Source organism: Etheostoma spectabile, unplaced genomic scaffold (genome assembly GCF_008692095.1).
Source record: "Etheostoma spectabile isolate EspeVRDwgs_2016 unplaced genomic scaffold, UIUC_Espe_1.0 scaffold00019118, whole genome shotgun sequence".
Taxonomy (NCBI): Eukaryota; Metazoa; Chordata; class Actinopteri; order Perciformes; family Percidae; genus Etheostoma; species Etheostoma spectabile.
The window spans coordinates 1-23,813 of NW_022604683.1; the positions used below are offsets into that span (position 1 = coordinate 1).

Consider the following 23,813-nt stretch of genomic DNA (forward strand, 5'->3'; position numbering starts at 1 on the left):
CTGCTATCAAAGATAGTTTCAGTGACGATATGATCACCTACTTCAGGATCCAGGACGTAGGCAGACAGCAGAACTAAGACGGATCCAGAATGTAAAACATCAATATGGGTAGGAAGTTGAGGTTCAGGTAATTTAATTCAATTCAATTTTATTTATATAGCGCCAAATCACAAAACAACACTTATCTCATTGCGCTTTTCATAAAAGAGCAGGTCCAGACCATCTTCTGTGATGTTATTTACAGAAACCGGAAAATTCCACAAGAGCAAGCACTAGGCGAAAGAGGCAAGGAAAAACTGAGCCGAACTACTATAAGCTTCATCAAAGAGGAAGTCTCAAGCCTACTCTTAAATGTGGAGATGGTGTCTGCCTCCTGAACCCAAACGGGAACCCGGTGAGGAGCTTGATAAGCTGAACACTCTGGCTCCCATTCTACTTTGGAGACTTTAGGAACCACAAGGAACCCTGCATTCTGGGAGAGCAGTGCTCTGGTGGGGTAATAAGGTACAATGAGCTCTTTAAGATAAGATGGGCTTGAACATGAAGAGCTTGTAGGTGAGAAGAAGGATTTTAAATTCTATTCTGGATTTTACAGGAAGCCAATGCAGAGAAGCCAAACCAGGAGAGATGGATCTCTTTTTGGTTCCTATCAGAACACGTGCTGCAGCATTCTGGATCAGCTGAATAATCTTTATGGACTCTTTTAAGCAACCTGATAATAAAGAACTGGAGTAATCCAGCTTAGAAGTAACAAATGCGTGGACTAGTTTTTCGCATCAATTTCGACAGGATACTCCTGAATCTCTGAATGTGATGACTACTGCACTGGGGAAACTTCGGCAGGCCTGCCACGATTTCACGTCAGGGAGATTTTTCCGTGAATGTCATGGAGAGTTTAATTCGCAGAGTTTGATTGTGCGAAGTCAATACAAAAAAAGAAATGTGTTTCCGCCCTGTTTCGAACAGGGACCTTTCGCGTGTTAGGCGAACGTGATAACCACTACACTACGGAAACTGACGAAATTCATTTATTTTGCATATTTGTGGGAAAATGCACCATTTTTATTTTACTGCAAATGTTCAAAAAGCTACAAAATAGAGATTTTAAACTAGATTCAGTCACAGATGCTTTGTCATGGATTTGAATGATAGCAAATATGTAGTAAACCTAAATATTCTACATGCATTGACTGTGGTCTGAATGTTGGAATAGCGCCACCTATTCTTGATGTGCCAAATATTAAGCTTGGGCATTCCTCGTTAGTATAATGGACAGTATCTCCGCCTGTCACGCGGAAGATCGGGGTTGATTCCACGACGGGGAGATTTTTCTACCAGCAAACCAATGCAAGGCCTCGAGGAGTCCCGGCGAACGCGTGGGACTACTCGGGAAAGTGGGCCTTGGCTCAAGCTGGTTCAGCATGGAAGGAGAACTCCTGATCCTAAATGGGAATGTTTTCAAGCGATTGAAAGAGCACAACTCCTGGACGTGAACAAAACGTCACAGGTGCCGCAGGAGTTGGGAGAGTGTCAAGTCTAGCCACCTGGAATTCCATTTATGCTCTTTGCAGACTATGTGGTTCATTTGGCTTTCTCAGGCATTGATCTACAGCTTCCACTGGGGTGAATCATGAGGGGGAAAGCGTGCCTTGGCTCAGGCTGTGTTCAGCATGGGAGGAGAACTCCTGACCCTAAATGGGAATATCGTCAAGCGATGGAAAAGCATATCTACTGGACATGAACAGCACCTCACAAGGCGCAGCAGAAGGTGGGAGAGTGTCAAGTCTGGGCACCTTATATCCTCTTCTGCTCTTTCCAGATTATGTTGTTCTGTGGGCTTCATCAAACAGTGATCTACAGCACCCCTGGGGCAGATTGAAGTCCAGTGTCAAGCATTCGTAATCAAAGTCAGCCCCTCCAAATCTCAAAGCTCAGGATTTCTCCCATCGGGTTGGGAGTCAATTGCTGTCCAAGTGAAGACGTCTTGTATCTCAAAAGCTTATTTCAAACAGTGCAACTTGTTCCAACACAAACACCACAATACTACTGAAACTTTGGAGGTCGCCTCGCCTCTCCCACGGAAGACTGGGGTTTTATTTCCCGATGGGAGATCTGTCTACCAGTGCTATTATTTCCCAAGGCTAAATCGACACTAGTATCATCTGCCAGAGTAGTTTGGATACGAGGCCCAACCATAGCAAAAGATATGACATTTTTTAAGAATGTATATAGTGGATATACTCCAAGAAAGACAAAGGTTTTACAAAAGGATTGAGAATGATCCTGCTATCAAAGATATGTTTTCAGTGACGATATGATCACCTACTTCAGGATCCAGGAACGTAGGCAGACAGCAGGAACCTAAGACGGATCCAAGAATGTAAAGCATCAACTATGAGGCTAGGAAGTTGAGGTTCAGGTAATTTAATTCAATTCAATTTTATTTATATAGCGCCAAATCACAACAACACTTATCTCATTGCGCTTTTCATAAAAGAGCAGGTCCAGACCATCTTCTGTGATGTTATTACAGAAACCGGAAAATTCCCACCAAGAGCAAGCACTAGGCGAAAGAGGCAAGGAAAAACTGAGCCAGAACTACCTATAAGCTTCATCAAAGAGGAAAGTCTCAAGCCTACTCTTAAATGTGGAGATGGTGTCTGCCTCCTGAACCCAAACGGGAACCCGGTGAGGAGCTTGATAGTGAACACTCTGGCTCCCATTCGACTTTTGGAGACTTTAGGAACCACAAGGAACCCTGCATTCTGGGAGAGCAGTGCTCTGGTGGGGTAATAAGGTACAATGAGCTCTTTAAGATAAGATGGTGCTTGAACATGAAGAGCTTTGTAGGTGAGAAGAAGGATTTTAAATTCTATTCTGGATTTTACAGGAAGCCAATGCAGAGAAGCCAAACCAGGAGAGATGTGATCTCTTTTCTGGTTCCTATCAGAACACGTGCTGCAGCATTCTGGATCAGCTGAAGAATCTTTATGGACTCTTTTAAGCAACCTGATAATAAAGAACTGGAGTAATCCAGCTTAGAAGTAACAAATGCGTGGACTAGTTTTTCTGCATCAATTTCGACAGGATACTCCTGAATCTCTGAATGTGATGACTACTGCACTGGGGAAACTTCGGCAGGCCTGGCCACGATTTCACGTCAGGGAGATTTTCCGTGAATGTCATGGAGAGTTGAACTTCGCAGAGTTTGATTGTGCGAAGTCAATACAAACAAAGAAATGTGTTTCCGCCCTGTTTCGAACAGGGGACCTTTCGCGTGTTAGGCGAACGTGATAACCACTACACTACGGAAACTGACGAAAAGCTTTATTTTTTGCATATTGTGGGAAAATGCACCATTTTTAGTTTACTGCAAATGTTCAAAAAGCTACAAAATAGAGATTTTAAACTAGATTCAGTCACAGATGCTTTGTCATGGATTTGAATGATAGCAAATATGTAGTAAACCTAAATATTTCTACATGCATTGACTGTGGTCTGAATGTTGGAATAGCGCCACCTATTTGTTGATGTGCCAAATATTAAGCTTGGGCATTCCTCGTTAGTATAATGGACAGTATCTCCGCCTGTCACGCGGAAGATCGGGGTTCGATTCCCGACGGGGAGATTTTTCTACCAGCTAACCAATGCAAGGCCTCGAGGAAGTCCCGGCGAACGCGTGGGACTACTCGGGAAAGTGGGCCTTGGCTCAAGCTGTGTTCAGCATGGAAGGAGAACTCCTGATCCTAAATGGGAATGTTTTCAAGCGATTGAAAGAGCACAACTCCTGGACGTGAACAAAATGTCACAAGGTGCTGCAGGAGTTGGGAGAGTGTCAAGTCTAGCCACCTTGGAATTCCATTTATGCTCTTTGCAGACTATGTGGTTCATTTGGCTTTATCAGGCATTGATCTACAGCTTCCACTGGGGTGAATCATGAGGGGGAAAGCGTGCCTTGGCTCAGGCTGTGTTCAGCATGGGAGGAGAACTCCTGACCCTAAATGGGAATATCGTCAAGCGATGGAAAAAGCATATCTACTGGACATGAACAGCACCTCACAAGGCGCAGCAGAAGGTGGGAGAGTGTCATGTCTGGGCACCTTATAATTCCTCTTCTGCTCTTTCCAGATTATGTTGTTCTGTGGGCTTCATCCAACAGTGATCTACAGCACCCACTGGGGCAGATTGAAGTCCAGTGTCAAGCATTCGTAATCAAAGTCAGCCCCTCCAAATCTCAAAGCTCAGGATTTCTCCCATCGGGTTGGGAGTCAATTGCTGTCCCAAGTGAAGACGTTCTTGTATCTCAAAAGCTTATTTCAAACAGTGCAACTTGTTCCAACACAAAAATCACAATACTACTGAAACTTTGGATGGTCGCCTCCGCCTCTCACACGGAAGACTGGGGTTTTATTTCCTTATTATCAGGTTGCTTAAAAGAGTCCATAAAGATTCTTCAGCTGATCCAGAATGCTGCAGCACGTGTTCTGATAGGAACCAGGAAAAGAGATCACATCTCTCCTGGTTTGGCTTCTCTGCATTGGCTTCCTGTAAAATCCAGTTTAGAAGTAACAAATGCATGGACTAGTTTTTCTGCATCATTTTTAGACAGGATATTCCTGAATTCCTGAATGTAATGTAATTACTACTTCACTATGGAAATTGATTTTTGCAATATTACATCGGTGAAAAAAAGCAGCACTAATAATCTAATAACACCATTACAGAGATAAGTCCTTTGTCTGAGGCAATTAGACAACTGAACTCTAAATCCTGACTCAAAATCCTCAAATAAGCTGTTGCTATGCAGAAAGTCACACAGCTGTTTGGGGACTGCTTTCTCAAGAATCTTAGAGAGAAATGGAAGGTTGGACATAGGTCTGTAGTTGTCTAAAACATCTGGATCAAGGTTGGGCTTTTTCAGAAAAAGGTTTAATTACAGATACTTTAAAGTGCTGTGGTACATAGCCTGTAAGTAAAGACAGATTGGTTATAGCTAGTAGAGAACTGTTGACTAAGGGTAAAACTTGTTAAGGTTGGGTAGGGTCTAATAGGCAGGGTGATGGTTTAGATGAAGAAATAATTGAATTAAATTGATAAAGATCAAGTGAAGCAAAGCAGTCTAAACATGTGTCTGGTTTTACAGCTGTTTCTAAGGTTCCTGACTTTAGAGATAAGTCAGTGCCAGTTAAAGGCAGGTCTTGGTGAATTTCCTTCTAATTGTTATAATTTTATCATTGAAGAATCTCATAAAGTCGTAACTGCTTAAAGCTATGGGAATGCTTGGCTCAGTAGAGCTGTGACCTTGCATCAGCCTGGCTACAGTGCTGAAAAGGTACCTGGGGTTGTTCCTATTTTCCTCTATTAATGACGAGTAGTACGCTGCTCTGGCATTACGGAGGGCCTTCCTATACGTTTTAAGACAAACCTGCCAAATTATACGAGAATCTTCCAGTTTGGTGGAACGCCAACTCTTCTCAAGTTTCCGCGATATTTGCTTTAAATTGCTAGTTTCAGTGTTATACCATGGAGCAAACCTTCTTGGTTTCATCATCTTCTTTTTTAGAGGGGCAACAGAGTCAAGTGTCATTCGCAGCGAGCCTGCTGCACTATCAACAAAATGATCGATATGGGAGGGACCGAAATTAGCATAGGAGTCCTCCGTTACTTTGTGACTTGGGAATGAATTAAATGCTAATGGAATCGCATCTTTCAATTTTGCTACAGCACTATCAGATAGACATCTTGTATAGAAGTTTTTACCTACTGGCGTGTAGTTCAGCAGAATAAACTCAAAAGTTATCAAACAGTGGTAAGATAAAAAGGGATTCTGTGGGAACACTATCAAATGTTCAATTTCAACACCATACACCAGAACAAGATCAAAGTTGAGGTTAAACGGTGAGTCGGTTTATGAACACTTTGAGAGAAGCCAATAGAATCTAATAGAGAGATAAACGCAGTACTAAGGCTATCATTCTCATCGTCCACAGTTGACCTCGTCCTGCCAGGCCTGTCTCCTGCTCTTGTCCTCCTCTTTAATGGATCCATTGAACCCGTTGAACTCTGAGCTCCAGTGGCGTCTGACTGACTCTGTGAGGTTTTTGTCTTGGACCAACCTTTCCTTAAGAAGGCGGATCTCTTCATCCTTGAGTTTCTGGTCCTACTTTAGGTTTTTCCTCATGGATCTTTCTGACTGTAGAGCCTTGAGGATTTTCCCCTTCTCCTCCACCAGGCCAGCATTCACTGAGACCAGCTCCTCGTTTTGGTTTTGGACCTCCAGAAGGGCTTTTCTCAGGTCCTCAAGCCAGGCGCTGGTCGCCATGATAGCCACGGAAAATACTTTTGAATACATTTTAACGATATTTCTTGCGGTACTGGAGTATTTTGTACTATTACTGCTGTATTGCAGTTTAGAAAAGTGTTTTGAGTTTTGAGCTCTGTTCCAACAAAGACGTGTCTCTTAATGGAGGACAGGGTTCAAGTGAAAGGTTGTGTCTCTCGGTAAGATACAGGGTCTGTGTTCAAAGCCACAGAACGTCATGAAAGGACGTGTTATGTCACACGCTTGTGACAGCACACTAAACCTTCTATATCAGTGTCATTAGAGAATGTGTGATGTCACACATTCTAACCCTTCTATGAATCTTAATCTTCTCCATAAAGGACGTAAATATACTTTTAGTTTTCATAACAATGTAATCTGTAATATTACAGTATAACTCCAAAGAATATTGGAATTAAAAGCAAATAGCAAATAAGCTGTGTGATCAAATGTGATTTTGGACGAGCACAAGACACAATAGTTGCCTCCAGCTACTATGAGAAAGATGGAATTAGGTGCTGATGACGTTACTACGGTGACGTTTCCCGGGTTGTAAACCGTTCAGATGGACAATAAATGAGAATCTGTCTTTAATCACAGAACAACGTGGTAGTACAGTGTGTGTGTGTGTGGGTGTGTGAGTGAGAGAGAGAGACAAATATAAAAAGCTTCAAGTTAACTCTAATAATATAATCATATTGTTTCTTCTACTTATTAAAATATCTGACTTTACTGCCACTATCTGTTTCTGCTTCTCTACCATATTTATAGTGTGTGATTTGCATAATACCAATCATAGCCTACATCACATAAAAAACTACCTCTGTCCCTGTTCTTTTTTTAAAGACTCAATCAGATTGATAGTCAAACTGGAAATGTCCCTGTGTTTCTCCATTTTCAGGGATTATGTTCCCAGTTTTGATCTCGGACGTCTGGTGACTTTATATCATATCAGAATATTCTATTACTGTTCTGTATCATAGCTACTTGTATGACCTTTGCAACAAAAGAACGCGGAAAATCAGTTCGGTATTCAGTGAGGTATGATGTATTAAATGCGCTGACACCTCATTGCACCTGCCAAACACGTTCCACTGAGTGGAGCTGGTGACCGATCCAAGATGGCCGCCCCACGGCTCGTCAGCGCCAGTAGGCAGTAGCGGTCGATGCGGCGTCTGCTCTTTATATGTCTACGGTCATAACTGCCTCAGAGAGGCATGACAAACTATCATCACAGGTTTCATGTTTATAGCATTTACTGTGGCAGACATGTTGCAATTCTCCCACTGAAATGCATTGACCTTTTATAGAAAACCAATGAACGGTGATGATAGCGCCCCCTAAGGGCCAAACTTCACCAAATTTGGTACAGAGCCCAAAGAAAAAGTGTATTTGCATCTCCTGATCACAACATGTCTTACTGTACTGCTAGTTGGAACATAACTGACAAAAAAAGTTATTCATTTGAAAGAATGTGAGAGAAGTGAATGTACTCCTTCCCCATCACAATCCAGCTCTACTAAACAGAAACAGTTCAGTAAAAGTAGTTTTAGCTCTGCTGTAAAGTGGGACTTACCTCTCCAAAGGGTTGGATGGAAATGTACTGGAACTCTGTCAGTGTTCTAGTTCTGCTGTCAGTTCTCTTGTTTGGTTTGGATCTGATTTTTAAATAAAAACATTGATGGAATGGAACTAAGTGCATTTCCTTAGCTGTGTTTCTGTGTGTGCGTGCATGCATGTGTGTGCAAACATTGGCAACATGACATATAAACTGTGTGTATGTGTGTGCGTGCATGCATGTGTGTGCGAACATTGGCAAAATGACAATATAAACTGTGTGTATGTGTGTGTGTGTGTGTGTGTGCCAACACTGGTGCTTCACATGCACAAGTAGCAACATGACAAAATGAACTGTGTGTGTGTGTGTGTGTGTGTGTGTGTGTCAGTGTTTCACTCCTTGTCCTTGTTTTCACAAAGGGGATTTGGAGTGATAAAACAGGTTTAAACTAACTGTCCCTGTTTAAGGCTGTTGGGTGCTAACTCTAGCAGGAGGATAACACGGGGTAGACACCACCGATTGGTTTCATTTCTCTCTCCACTGACAGACCTCCTAATGTACAAACTACAGAGCTACGTGTTGAAATTGACTGGAATTCTCCTTTAAAGAAAAGTCCATCTGCTTCAAAAAGATGTCTGCGGTCCCAGAAAATGCTAAAATTGTCAATGAACTGCAGAGAATGGACGGTACATTCAGTTGAAAGCCATTTGTTTAGTGCCAACAGTCGGCTGAATCCATACTGTTACATGCACCTCTCCATATTTCCTGACATTTGCCCCCCCCCCATTGTTTTGCTTTGGTTCCACTTTTGTGCGCTCCCCGGGTCATTGGGGCCAACTTGCATGGGGGGGGGGGGTTTGGACCCGTCATAACTGTTGGCAGTTCTAGTTATTCCTGACTTGTATTTCGGTTAACCCTCTGGGGCCTGAGGTTATTTTCAGAGACAGGATATTAGCAGCATTTTTTTTCCTCTGAGAGATGTCCCTAAGATTGAGTAATCAAAAACAAAATGGTGTCTTACAAACAATAAGTGTTGCTAGGTTACAACCCTGTCTATTTATTTTCATCTAGCAAGCTAAGATAACTCGAGCAGACAGTGTTGAATAAGTTTAATAAACAACTTTGATTTGATTCTTTGATATTGGCACATTGGTAATTACAGATAATGATTTTCATTTTCATTGAAAGATTTTTTACAGATAATTTTTAAAATCTGCTTATATACATATCAGTAAACTAGCACATTTATCGGAACATTTGTATTCTTCATTTCATTGTTTATTGATAAATATACTTGATTAAAATCTACTAACCAGGAGAGAAGGAGGGGGGGGGGTATATCATTTTTTACCCTGATCCCAGTCCTAATATTCAGAAACAGAGTTGGATCTGATACATATATTGTGTATATAAGTGTCAAATGACGAAAAATATGCAGAAAGCACCTACAATAGAATTTGATATTAGTACTGATGCGTTATGCGGAAACTTAATGGGTTAATTTAATGAAGCTGAATTTGAACAACTTAATAGATGTTTTATAATCTCTTTAACAGTTACTTTTATTTTAGAAACTTAAAATTTGTTTATGTAAATTCTGAAAAGCATAGAATTTGTCAAAGTAGCATGAAATAGGGCTGTTGGTGAGTTTGCAGGTGCAGTGAACATTTCCATGGTAACAGGGAGTTCCACCAATCAGATATGTCACTGTAAAAAATAGAAAGTTGGCACATCAGAGGAATGCTTTTGATCCTTTAATGCGGATCAAAGGTGCTTACGATGTTCCATCTACACCATTTAATGCATATACACATCATCTTTCTTATTGATTAAAATAATTTAATGATCCTCAGTGGGGAAATTACAATTTACACTCAGTTACTAATCACACACAGGGCTGTAATACACACACACAGGACCTATTCATGCACACATGAAGAACTGCAGTAAGGACATTTGACCCCGACGTGATTTGAACACGCAATCTGGAGTCAGACGCACTACCATTGCGCCACGAGGTCTACTGATTAATGCATGTACACATCATCTTTCTTTTTGATTAATGCATATCTGTTCTTTTTAAGGCATATACACATATGCATATATGCCTATACGTTATATGCCTATACGTTCTTTTTGAGTAATACATACAAACATCATCTTTCTTTTTGATTAATATAATTTAATCTATAATATTTATTAATCCCCAGTGGGGAAATTACAATTTACACTCTGTGTACATTTTGTTAGCAATCACACACACACACACACACACACACTCAGGATCTTTTCAAGCACTAATGGAGAGATGTGAGAGTGAGTGGGCTACCAACTGGACCAGCGCCTTGAGCGGTTGGGGGGGTACCTGGCAGTTCCCAGGATGTGACGTGGCATCCAACCACACTCTGTAATTTGGTCCGCATGGGGACTTGAACTGGCGACCCTCCGGTTCCCAACGCAGCTCCCTACATGTGCCAACATTCTACTTTTTACAGTGACATATCTGATTGTAACGGTAAATGTCAGGAAATATGGAGAGGTGCATTAAGACATCTTTTTAAAGCAGATGGACTTTTCCTTAAAGGAGAATTCCAGTCAATTTCAACACATAGCTCTGTAGTTTGTACATTAGGAGGTCTGTCAGTGGAGAGAAAAATGAAACCAATCGGTGGTGTCTACCCCGTGTTATCCTCCTGCTAGAGTTAGCACCCAACAGCCTTAAACAGGGACAGTTAGTTTAAACCTGTTTTTAGCCTCTAAACAACCAATCAACCTCACTGAATACCAAACTGATTTTCACACGTTCTTTTGCTGCAAAGGTCATACATGTAGCTATGATACAGGACACATGGTTAGGTGTATTTTAATATTCATAATGGGCTTAACAGTACTAGAATATTCTGATCTGTTATAAAGTCACCAGACGTCCGAGATCAAAACTGGGAACATAATCCCCGAAAATGGAGAAACACGGGGACATTTCCAGTTTGACTATCAATCTGATTGAAAAACCTAATGTTGTGTCTTTAAAAACAGAACAGGGACAGAGGTAGTTTTTTATGTGATGGAGGCTATGATTGGTATTATGCAAATCACACACTATAAATATGGTAGAGAAGCAGAAACAGATAGTGGCAGTAAAGTCAGATATTTTAATTTAAATTATAGAAACAAAATGATTATATTATTAGAGTCTACTTGAAGCTTTTTTTATTTGTTTCTCCCTCTCACTCATACACACACACACACACACACACACACACACACACACACACACACACACACACACACACAGACACACACTTTACTACCACGTTGTTCTGCATCCATCTCCTCCCAGCCCTTGACATTTAGCAGCCCCACTCCCAACACACACACACACACACACACACACACACACACACACACACTAGGGCGGCACGATATTGACAAAATGTGATATTGCAATATTGATTATGAAAACTGCAATATCGATATGTTTTCTGATATTTTTACACGTGTAAAATTACAAAATAGATTCATAACAAATTAAACTATTTCTCTTACAACAAAAGGGTTATTTAAACTGACATATCGAAGTGGTCCAACACCCTGAGCGGTTTGGGGGTTCAGTGCCTTGCTTCAGAGCACTTGGCAGTGCCCAGGAGGTGAAGTGGCATCTCTCCAGCCACCAACCCACACTTTGGTCCACATGGGGACTTAAACCAGCAACCCTCTGGTTCCCAACCTAATTCCATACAGACTGATCTACTGCCCCCCCTAAACATTTGATCCCAACATAATTTGAACACACAACTTTCTGATCTGGAGTCAGACACGCTACCGTTGTGCCACAAGGTCTACTGATCAATAAATATACACATCAACTTCCTTTTAGATTAATGGATAAACACATTAACTTTCTTTTTAATTAATGTATATACACATCAACTTTTGTTTTGATAAATTTATAAACATCAACTTTTGTTTTGATAAATGCATATACACTAGTACGGTGGCCCTGAGGTGCAAAACACAACGGCAAAAGAGAAAACACAACACAAAAAGAGAAAACACAACGGCAAATCAGAAAACACAACACAAAAAGAGAAAACACAACACAAAAAGAGAAAACACAACACAAAAAGAGAAAACAACACAAAAAGAGAAAACACAACGACAAAAGAGAAAACACAACACAAAAAGAGAAAACACAACGACAAAAGAGAAAACACAACACAAAAAGAGAAAACACAACGACAAAAGAGAAAACACAACGACATTAACCAAAACGGAAAAGGTAGGTGCCCTCGGGCGACAGGAACCGTCGCTGATTGGACAAAAGAACTGGTCCGTCCTTTGAACCGGAAAGACGGGGTTTGTTTCCATTTTTCCAAATCATGAGCGCCACAAATGACGAGGTACACGCTGCTATTAAGCAATACTTTGATGCCGGACATGAATATGACGTGATACTGGATATGCTGTCGACATTTCACAACGTAAACATGAGTCTGCGTACGCTGAAGACGCGTTTAAAAGAAGCAGGGCTGTACAGAAGACACAACTATTCCCCACTCCCTGAGGTGAGGCGTGCCATTCTGACAGAGCTGGAAGGACCAGGGATACTCTTCGGTTATCGGACTATGTGTCAAGTTCTCCAACAAAAGCACAGGCTTCGCGTTAAACGTGATGTCGTAATGAGGCTACTGAAACAGCTGAATCCACGAGGGACGGCTTTGAGAACACGCAGGAGGTTTACAAGACGCACGTATCACTCCATGGGTCCAAACTACATATGGCATGTAGATGGATATGATAAACTAAAACCATTTGGCCTGGCACTCTCAGGATGTATCGATGGCTTTTCGAGAAAAATAATGTGGCTTGTTTGTGGACCAACGAACAATAATCCATCTGTCATTGCTCACAATTATATTAATTGTGCCAAGAGTATTGGTGTGGTTCCAATGAGATTGAGAACTGACCTCGGAACAGAAAATGGGACCATGGCAGCAATACAATGTACCCTCCGTCACGCGCATATGGACCACTATGCAGGCTCATCTAGCCACAGTTACGGGTCTTCAACATCGAATCAGCGCATCGAGTCATGGTGGTCTTTTTTCAGAAGAGGGAGGTTGGTACATCTGTGTTGTTTGATGGATGAAAAGTACAGTGGAAGCTGTATAATGATCACCTTTGTCTCTATTACACTGATCAGTGTTATAGTGTTATTAAAATCTCCGTATTTGTCATTGTGATTATTATTATTAGTGTTCTTGTTTAACTCAGGCCACTTAAACACTAAGTGATAGCCTAATACTGAACATAGGAAGCCATATTTTTCCCAAAGTTATTGAATCACTACTGTTGTAATAATCATATGATATACATTATGATTTCTCTGTGATGCTTTTGTTAAGATGTATCCACATTTAAACGGTGTTATTTGTATGTAAGCCTCTTTGAGCACTTGTAAAAGCGCATTATAAATAACAATGTATTATTATCTATTATAATGCATCCCCAGGTCTCAGTTTTGGATGGACTTGTTTGGAGACCTAAGAGACTCTGGAATCTTCAATGGCAGCCACGAACACCAGTGCTTACTGAGATTTTGCTTCAGTACTGTTCTGCAGCAAGACCTGGATGAATGTATGGACCTATGGAACAAGCACCGGATTCGACCAAGCAGACATGCATCATGTCCAGGAGGGATTCCGAATGAACTGTATCTCTTGCATACAGGTAGTAATGATAATATACATTACAAAAAATGCAAGGTGTTGTGGTATAGCCTAAACTGGGATATATTTGGACAATTGTACATGTTGGTATAATCCATTGTTGAATTTAGAAGCTATCTGTCTCTACCATTGTTTAGAAATATTTGTATATCAACAAGCAAACAAATCTAACAATGACCATTTCAAACCTTCTCCTTTATATCTCTGTCCCATCTAATTTTGCAGATTTGGTTCAAGGGACTGTGGATTTGCTGTTGAAGACAGGGAACTGGATGTGTTTCCTGAGGCAAGGCAAGTGATTGATTTAAGCGGTGATCCAGACATAGAGGAATACCTCCAACAGGCAGTGGAACAACACGGACTACAACAGCCACAAGACTGGAAGACCGCCTCAGAACTGTACATCACTCTGAAGGAAATAGCTGGGCTATAGATATGGACTATTGGAACCCGTTTCTACCTTTCTTAGGTATCCCACATTAACATGGACATATTAAGACAATATTTTCCTTATTTAGTATTTTGCTTTAATGCATCTTAATGCTTATCAGTAAATGACTGGTGGACTATTCATGCCTAAGTTTTGAAAAACACTTCCCATTCATAAATGTGATCCAACATTTACAAATTGCTTCAAGAGATAAATCACAGGATAATATACCAAAAGTGTTTCTTTTGAATTTTCAGATTTGGCAACTTGAACTGTGGGACTGAAATGGAGACATTTTACACTTAAAGTTGTATTTATTTTCTGATTCAATGTTCATGTAAACAACAATTACTTACAAAAAGCATTTGTTCTGATTTTTTTTTTTTTTTTAAATATATGTAGAGCTGTAAAAAACAGGAAACAGCAATAACAAACAAATCAGTTCTGACCAGAGTTGATAAAAATAAAAAACAAAAAATAAATAAAACAGCCTAAATCAAGCCACAGCTCAAACCACTTTTAATAAAAGTAATTATGCATGAAAGTCCCTTTGGCAACTAAAAACACCCAAAGCCTGGCGCATTTTGGATGCCAAACTCCATATTCTTCCTAAAGACACTGTAGGAGTCGAGTAGTGGGAGCTTGAGTGTGTTCGAACATGTGGTTGCCATTGGAAACGGCGAGTCATTTAAAAACCCTATACTTGGACGGGGTGTTATTCCTGCTGGTGGCAGTGCTGACAAGCCAGTGGCAAACATCAGCACATCTGGGAGGGACACAGCTATCACTTCATCTAAAAAGAGAAAGTCAACATTGTAGTAGTGCATTGCTTGACACGGCATTATCTAAAAACATTACTCATTAGTAAGTAGTAAGTAGTAACGTTACTCATTAGCTTTATATTTCATTGAAGAAACTAAAACTTACAAATATGACTGCACTATACAATTTATATACTGTACAGTCGTGGAAAAAAATAAGAGACCACTTGAAAACGATGAGTTTCTCTGATTTTACTATTTAAGGTAGGTGTTTGAGTGAAATGAACATTTCTGTTTCATTCTATTAACTACTGACAACATTTCTCCCAAAATTTTAATGAAAATACTGTAATTTAGGGCATTTATTGGCAGAAAATGACAACTAGTGTAATGGTAAATTTGAATCTGTCTATGTTTCAATCACTTGAGATGTCCCTACACCATGCTTTTCCCCAAAGGTATCAGATCTCCTTTTGTTTGTTGACCATTTGTGTATTTTCATGTCTAGACCTCTTAACTTCCCACCTAGACACAAAACCCTGCAGGATGCCCCAGGTGTGAAACACACCCTCGGGGGTCGGTGCCAATACCTGCAACAGACAAAAGGGTGTAAAAAACACTCTCTGGGGAAGGGGCCGACCCCTGCAGCAGACAAAGGGATGTGAAACATATTTTATTTATTTTTCCTCTCCTCAGGTATAAATGTTTAGGTCTGACAGCTGTTATAGAGAGTACAGAATTATCATACATAATTACCATCTATATCACTGGCAGAAACAAAAAGAAAAAGAAGATTATCTGAAACTTCTCATTTTAATATAACGTCAAAAAACCCACCTGTGGGATTGTACACAAGATAGCGTCTTTCTTGAGGTCCATCGAAGATGGGACGATTTCTCAGGTGATCCATTAGAAGTGTGAGGAATTCTCGCCTCGGCCCACCTGTGTCCAACCCTTCTTCTAAAGACCCTGCATCATCTGTGAACTTCACAAAGATCTCACTTTTTTCGGAGTATGAGCTGCGTCGAAAGCCTCTTACAGCTCCATCCCATACATCAGATCTGGATATATTGAACCTGCTGACTTTCTTGTGGTCAATTGCAAGTGCCAAATTTGCAATTATTTCAGAGGCCTGCACAGTTGTGGGTCTAGAAAAAAGCGAAAAAACTTATTTTAGACATTAAAAATAGATTCAAAGCACAGTAGCTACTTTACTTACTTTACACAAATCTTTCATTCCATATTCATAGACTATATCCTGACATGAAATTGACACGAGAGGCACTGATAAGTCAATCTATAAAAGAATGAGCAAGTTTTTTATTCTTATTAACTTAATTCCAATGGACTCTCTTTAAACACACATCTCAACAACTGGACCTGATTCAAGTTGTTACAGACAGAGAATGTCAGATTGGTTTTCATTTCAGTGAGTCCTCACATTTGTATAATTCTATTTTGGACAGAGTAGAGAGCTTGTTAATTTTCTACTTGTGTCTATATGACTCACTCAGATTTTTCTGAGGGCATGTCCTTTTTTTCCTCAAGAACGAGAACTTCATCTTCATCATCGTCAATGACGATAGGTGCAAAGAGGTTGGTGTACTTCCTGCAAAACAAAGACATTATGTGCACACAATGTAATTATAGACACACATAAATGCATATCCAATCAAATCAAACCAATCAAATTGTTGACGAGCTCTTCCAGCTTAAACTCAATATCTAACCTTTGTCAGGAGAGAAATGTGTTTACCCCTCAATAATGTTTCTGATATTTTGTCTACCAATCTATATACAATTACACAAAACACACCTGTAACAGGAGCTCTCGACATCAAGACATGTGGAGGTACTTGCATAACTATGCTCCTCATCTGAGTGCATAGTCTGAAAGTTAAGAAATGTAGAAACAGGACATTCAATAAAATGACAAAATAATTATGTAACAAACTCTATGGATTACTTAAAGGGGATAGTTCAACATTTTGGGAAACCTGTCTATTGCAATAATAATGAGAAGGTATATTACCAATGCCTGTTGTTTTGAGAGTCCTGAAGCACAGATGCGAGCTGCTCAGTGAATACAACGGAGTTGGACCGTATAGGTTGCTCTAAACTAATCAAATACACAATCCTACAATTCCAAAATGCTCTTATGGACAGGAATGTACCTGCTTATATGACTAATGATGATTAATGCAATAAGGAAAATTGCCAAAATATTCAACTATCCCTTTAAGGAGGTGAGATAATAAAGAACAGAAGATGACCTTCAGTGGACACATTTCCCTGTTTACTTTTATTCTTGCTAATTTAAGTGAAAGTGGTACAATTGCCAATTCAAAAAACTGCATGACGCAAATATATGGCATGATAAAGTATTGAGTTAACTTTTCTTATATGTGCTTCTGTGCTTGAAGAGGATATCTGAAATGATCTTTGATGCATCCACAATCATCTAACTCTCCATATACGCTTTCAATTTCTTAAGTCAGGCACATTCACAAAAGGCTTGTAGTTAACAGTTCATCTGAAGTGGCTTTATATTCCCCCTAAATAAAAAGCAAAGCTTAAAAGCACATAACTGCAATAAACCTAATACTATGATTATGAGTTTACTTCAATAGACTTTGGTCTAAAGGTATAAATGTAATCATAACATCAAAAACAGATGGTGGACGATGGCTCCTCTCTCTTTACTGCAGGATGGAGAGATATAGAGGATATTTTGTACCCACAGGCATCAGACTTTCTAATTCTTCACTGAATGGTAGATGAGCTGCCAGAAGTGAATTTCCCTATGAGGATCAATTAAGTTATTGTTGTTATATTAGACCATATAATAGTTACATTGATGGTGTCTATGTAAACATTTAGCTATTGTTTTGTTTCATACCTAAAGTCATGGACCAGTGAGGAAGATAGAGACTCTATGTAAATAATACTCCATTACCTGATGTACTTCAGTAGAGAGTGACAACCCCCCATCACAATTCCTGAGGGCAAAAAAGCATAAATCATAGTATACTCCAAAATATATTGGTGACATTGCAAAACCAAACAAACATTGATTTATTGAAGTAACAATGCATTTGCGTATAGTACACGTAACAAGAACAACAAATTACAAAGCTATGTCAATAGTGAATAAATATGTATGCAAATGCAGTAAAATCTAAATTTCTATGGTACACACACACACACCAACTACTTACACCTTGTCAGGCTCTTTGTGTACAGGACTGCTTTTGTGGTGAGGTTCAAATGGCTGTAGTAAAGACATCATTTAATTCAAATACAAGTATTTGTTTAGTACTGGTAGGCCAATGTCAAAAACCTACACAGGTTGAAGGCAGGTTAATCACATAAATCACTCAAATATGTTTGAAATTACACTCACCAGTGTCTCAGCTAGATCAAAATCTCTTGATGTTGTTTTTATCACAATCTCAGGGTCGGAGTCAGATGTGTCTGGATATTCTCCAACTGAAAAACATTAAAATAAGCTCACCTCAATGAAGCTTTCCCAACGTTCTCAAATGAGACACATTACCAATACATACTTCAGACATTTTTCATTTATGAATTCAGTGGCATTTCAGTGTCCTTGCGAAGCAAGTCAAACGACACAGGCTTTGAGTCTAATCTAGATGATTGTTTGGCATTTTACATAACACTAGGTGTAGTGTTTTGTTAAAAGCAAAAATGTATAGTATAATTCTTTAAGTGATGAATGACCAACATATAGCATTATAGCAAGTCCAGCCATCTCTGCACTGGACACAACTAGGTCATAACAACACAGTTTACCTTTCTCAAAGTCTTTTTTCTGGCAGATAAAAATGATGACCCGCTGATATGACTTGCCAATTTCTTCCTTGTATGCTTTTAGAGTAAATGGTCTTTGTGTCCCAGGGATATTAATAACTTCAGAGCCATCTGGATAAAGAAGGAGGAAAGGTCCTCCATCCAGGTCTTTGTTGAAGTCCCTCATTTTCCTCACTGCCTCATTAAGCAGATCTAGGGCAGTGATGTCAGGATGTGTAGAAAGGGAAATAGTTTTCCCACGCTTTGGCTTGAGGACACCACCCTTCCCAATGGTCATCAAACCAATATTTATCTGCAAAATAAATAAATAAAATTGTAAGTGGGTAATGTTTAAAGATCAATGTTTACTTAAAATGATCAATAACGCTATGTTACATGTCACACTTGGATACAAAATGGGCAATTATTAACTCAAAATATCACTGAAAACAGAGTAACCCACTGTTTATGTTGAAGTGGTCTTTATTGTCATTATACAATCAACTGTACAAGTGAATTATGAGGTTAGAATGGAGGGTTAGTCCTGAGCTGCTGCGGGCAAACATAATTTTACGTGCCCATTAAAAACCCAGTAAACAGCAGATTACTTTTCGATACAGGTAATTGGTAATACAATGATTTGCATGTCACGGTTACATATTCATCATAATAAGAAACTAGCAAATATGTACAAAAGTGAAAACAGGACAGTGTCATTGTCTGAGTAATATGGTCGTGGCACAGAAGCACATTAGTATTATGCAAAAATATACTGGTCAGCATAAAGATGACCCTATCATCAGGCTTCCTTTTAGAGGACTGAGATGATGGAAGAATGTCAACAGCTAGTTAACAGTTGTTCATTCTCACTCTGTAACCAACTTACCTGGACTTTACATATTTTCTTTGATTTCATTTTCCCACATGAAAAGTTTTGCCTCTCTTCCGCTTTTCTCTTTCGGTACTCTAGAAAGGTCCCTAGAGTAGGGGTTTGAATAGTCTGTGATTCTACATGGTAGCAAAGGAAAAATATATTACATTACACACACACATACATACAGCAGTAGTCTAATGTTTTACAGCATACAAGAAACACATTTTGACAACACATTATCTTTTGTAAAATAGGGGTGCAGTTTTGGTGACACATAAAAAATGAAGCAAGAAAGTGAACAAATCTAAAAACACACACAATCTTTTCTTTCTGGCCTGCAAATAAACTAAACCCTGAAGATGCTTCATCTGGGGACGTTCTAAAACGCTTAACGGGAAAAAGCTTAACGTGGTTTAATGTACCTAAACATCGATCAATTATCATCATATTTCTCTCACATATTGGTCCTCATTACCAGTACAAACTGTCAAAAAATTGGACACGTTAAGTAAAAAGTCACGTTAAGCTTTTTCCTTACAATATCCCTTAATGAAGCAGACACGCTTAATGTCAGCTACCGTCCATAATAATAGAACTTTGGGGTCCGATTTTTTGACAGTTTGTACTGGTTATGAGGAGTAATATGTGAGAGAAATATGGTGATGATTGATCGTTGTTTAGGTACATTAAACCACGTTAAGCCTTTTCCTCGCCATAGACACCAATGAAGAAGAAAACGTTACCGTGAGATAACTTCTATAATCGTTGGATTTCAGTTTAGGTTTTTTGACAGGTTTAAGTGTTTATGACAAGATAAGGCCATGGTAAATATGGTGATGATTGATCGTTGTTTAGGTTCATTAAACCACGTTAAGCTTTTTCACGTTAGGCGTTTTAGAACGTCCCTTCATCTGTGTTCAGTTTCACTGCCTACTGTAAGTTATAACCTGCATCAATACATATTTCACTCCAAACGGCAAGATTCATGAAACACCTGCAAAGGAATTGTTGAGTAAGGTCTGGAAACTGACAGTTGGCCAACTTGCCCTGGTAGGCTAACGCTAACGGTACACCATCCTAAAGTAGCCTAACGTTACATTAACGTTACATCCGTTTACTTACTTGAAGGTTGCGCGTGAGCGTCGCCACCGTCTTCCTGCAGCCTTTTCCCACATTCACTGCAGAAGTTAGGCTTCTCTTTGAACTCTTTGCCACAATGTTTGCAATACATGATAGCGGATACCTCTGTGCTCCCGCTTGTCTGGAGCACAGCAGAGTTCTCCGCGCGTAAGTCTGGCGGTGATGTATTTCCGGTTCAAAGGACGGACCAGTTCTTTTGTCCAATCAGCGACGATTCCTGTCGCCCGAGGGTACCTACCTTTTCCGTTTTGGTTAATGTCGTTGTGTTTTCTCTTTTTGTGTTATGTTTTCTCATTTTGTGTTGTGTTTTCTGATTTGCCGTTGTGTTTTCTCTTTTTGTGTTGTGTTTTCTCTTTTTGTGTTGTGTTTTCTGATTTGCTGTTGTGTTTTCTCTTTTTGTGTTGTGTTTTCTCTTTTTGTGTTGTGTTTTCTGATTTGCTGTTGTGTTTTCTCTTTTTGTGTTGTGTTTTCTCTTTTTGTGTTGTGTTTTCTCTTTTTGTGTTGTGTTTTCTGATTTGCCGTTGTGTTTTGCACCTCAGGGCCACCGTACACTAGGGATGAGCGAGTACAGCATTAGGCTCGTTCGAGATGAGCCAGGTCTGCGCAGAATCGATCACCGGCGATCGGCGCCCGTTGCATGCCGGTTAGATTTGTGTCCGACTTGATCCCGACTTGCTCTGACGTCATGCACACGTGGGCAACGGAAATCTCACGAGAGCAAGGCGGCCGCAGTTCTGAGACGCAGGCGGCGCAGTTGCTTTTCACCGACTGCAAGAGCCAGGCGGACCCAGAGCATGCTGGGAAACGCCGGCTTCTCAGCTGATTTAAAATCTGATTGGTTTACAACATGATGACGTTTTATATAAACTTTTTATTGTTTTTGAATCGGAGGGATTTTAATTGCTATTTGTCTGATTTGAAGACTTATTCTGTCCAGAACACATGTTGTGAGGCTGATAGAGACGTTTATAGTCAGAGAGACTAAATCTGATCAGATCACGGATCATCTACAGTGTGTTGTTAATTAAAATCAGCAACAGATCTCATGTAGAGCACTTTAACAGCTACTCTGTCATAACTAAAACAACTGGAGACTGTGTACCAGCTGGTATGTGGGTCTGATTATATTTTATTAAATCGGAATCGCACCACAGTGTTGTCATCACTTCCTGTCCAGCCTGAAGGAGCTGGACTCGGCTGGAAACTGTCCGACTTTACCGCAGCTTTCTGTCCCCGCCCCCCGCTGCTGCCGCCTGCTCTCGTCCACTTTCCAGGCGAGGCGCAGTTCATCTCGAACGAGCCTATTATCTGTATCTGTATCTGTTTACCACATGAATTATCTGTATCCGGATCCGTACTCGGACTGGGCGGGGCCTAAACCGGAAATGGTCAGATTTAACCCGGAAGTAGGTCGGGTTCTCTTGAAATGGGCGGGGCTTTAACCGGTATGTTATTTAAGCATGCAATTGATATGAGTTGATCAGAAATTGTTATATTTATTGCTGATTTGAAAACTATTTACATGAGAGCATCAAGCTTCAGATCAATGGTGTTGTCATGGTAACAAACAAACTATATACAGAACGTTTTGCAACAATGAATACAACACATGCGGTTGCAATTATGAAGTAAAATGTAATGAACAAGAGTTTTCATACTCAATATAACTTTCTTTTTTAACTTTTTATTTTTTTATGATCAGTGTGATTTTTTTTGTTTTTGGTTCTTTTTTCTTCTTTTTTTTATTTCCACACCAGGTATGTGTGAAATGTGTGTGTGTGTGTGAGTCAGCTGACAGTTAAAAAAAAAAAATCTCCGATGGCAGAGACGCAACTGGAGTTGCATTTAAACCAAGCAGCACGTCTGAAACCCACGTTCACCAGAAATCTACTGGTTACTATGTAAGGACTACAAACCCCACGTTCACCAGAAATCTACTGGTTACTATGTAAGGACTACAAACCCCACGTTCACCAGAAATCTACTGGTTACTATGTAAGGACTACAAACCCCACGTTCACCAGAAATCTACTGGTTACTATGTAAGGACTACAAACCCCACGTTCACCAGAAATCTACTGGTTACTATGTAAGGACTACAAATTTAAATTTGTGATTATCACAGAACGCTGCGCGGCCAGTTGAGGAGTTTATTCAATCCGAGCACGGATATTGACTCGTATTACTCGGATAATACTTGTACTCGGCAAAAGTGCTTTATCCGTACCGGATACTCCAAAAGTGCTTGTTTTGCCACTGAGAGGCTCTGATTATTATTCTAAATTTTTGACAACTTTATGGAAAGGATTTTAAGGAGGTTGACCTTTCTGTTGAAGAGTAAGATTCTTTTTAAACATAAAAAATCCACGTAATTAAAATTGCTAAATCTATCAGACTCCATGTAAATAAACATTAATTTTAGCATCGTAAACACACACTTCATTCAAAGTCGAAAGAAACTAAATAAAACTATGAAAAGCCGTTTGGGTCGTCTTTTCACTTCTCCAACCATCACAGCTCTAGTTTTGGTTTAATAAACTCCTAGTTACCGACCTACAGGTGAAAATATGTCTGCTCTAAACACGTTAAATTAATTTACACATTTATAGTGTGATGTGTATATTCTCATAATGTATTACAATATGTTTTGTTTTCATCCCTCAAAAATAAATACAAATAAAATGATAAAGTCTTATAGACTGGAATTGTCTACAGTGTATGACATCACAGCATTCTATAACACATCTAAAGAACTACTGGCCAATCAGCTGTGAGTTCACGATGACCTCATGAGTGAGGTCACAAAACGTCCATAGAGGACCTTATAAGTACAAGCCGTGTTGAGTCTTTAAGTTCAGGGTTCTGCTCCTGGTAGCTGGAGGCCAGCGGCTTCGGCAGAGACTAGGCGCTGCGAAAGCAGTTTGTCTTTGGAGGCCTCGCTGCCAGAAGACTAGGACCAGATGCTGCTAAAGCAGTTGGTCTTTGAGGCCTCCTTGTCTGAATCCGCCGACCTCCAGTCAGCCAGAGCAGAGGGCCCGACCTGCTCCGCTGAGGAACTGAGCTACCAGCTCTGGGGGCAGGGGTCAGGGACCAGGGTAAGTGGTTTAGAAAGGTATTAGGGATCATGAATGTGCTTCAGCAAAGCTAAAAACAAGTCTGAAAAAAAAAAGCCCATAGTGTCACACCACC

The 23,813-nt window shown here is 39.9% G+C and overlaps 1 protein-coding gene and 2 non-coding genes across 3 annotated transcripts; all 3 read right to left on the reverse strand.

The window, feature by feature from the left end:
• Window positions 1-943: 943 nt before the first annotated feature.
• On the reverse strand, window positions 944-1,015 carry trnav-aac (transfer RNA valine (anticodon AAC)). Its single transcript has one exon. It is a non-coding gene; the product is annotated as a tRNA-Val (tRNA).
• A 2,227-nt stretch (window positions 1,016-3,242) lies between these two features.
• trnav-aac (transfer RNA valine (anticodon AAC)) lies at window positions 3,243-3,315 on the reverse strand. The gene has a single exon. It is a non-coding gene; the product is annotated as a tRNA-Val (tRNA).
• Window positions 3,316-15,325: 12,010 nt separating this feature from the next.
• Window positions 15,326-20,715, reverse strand: LOC116683797 (uncharacterized). Its single transcript, XM_032509994.1, has 8 exons — window positions 20,607-20,715; window positions 19,497-19,588; window positions 18,614-18,923; window positions 18,204-18,289; window positions 18,042-18,071; window positions 16,307-16,320; window positions 15,638-15,948; window positions 15,326-15,390 (listed from the first exon to the last, which is right to left on the reverse strand). Exons 1-8 carry the CDS (start codon window positions 20,713-20,715, stop codon window positions 15,326-15,328), a joined length of 1,017 nt encoding a protein of 338 aa, XP_032365885.1.
• Window positions 20,716-23,813: the final 3,098 nt, after the last annotated feature.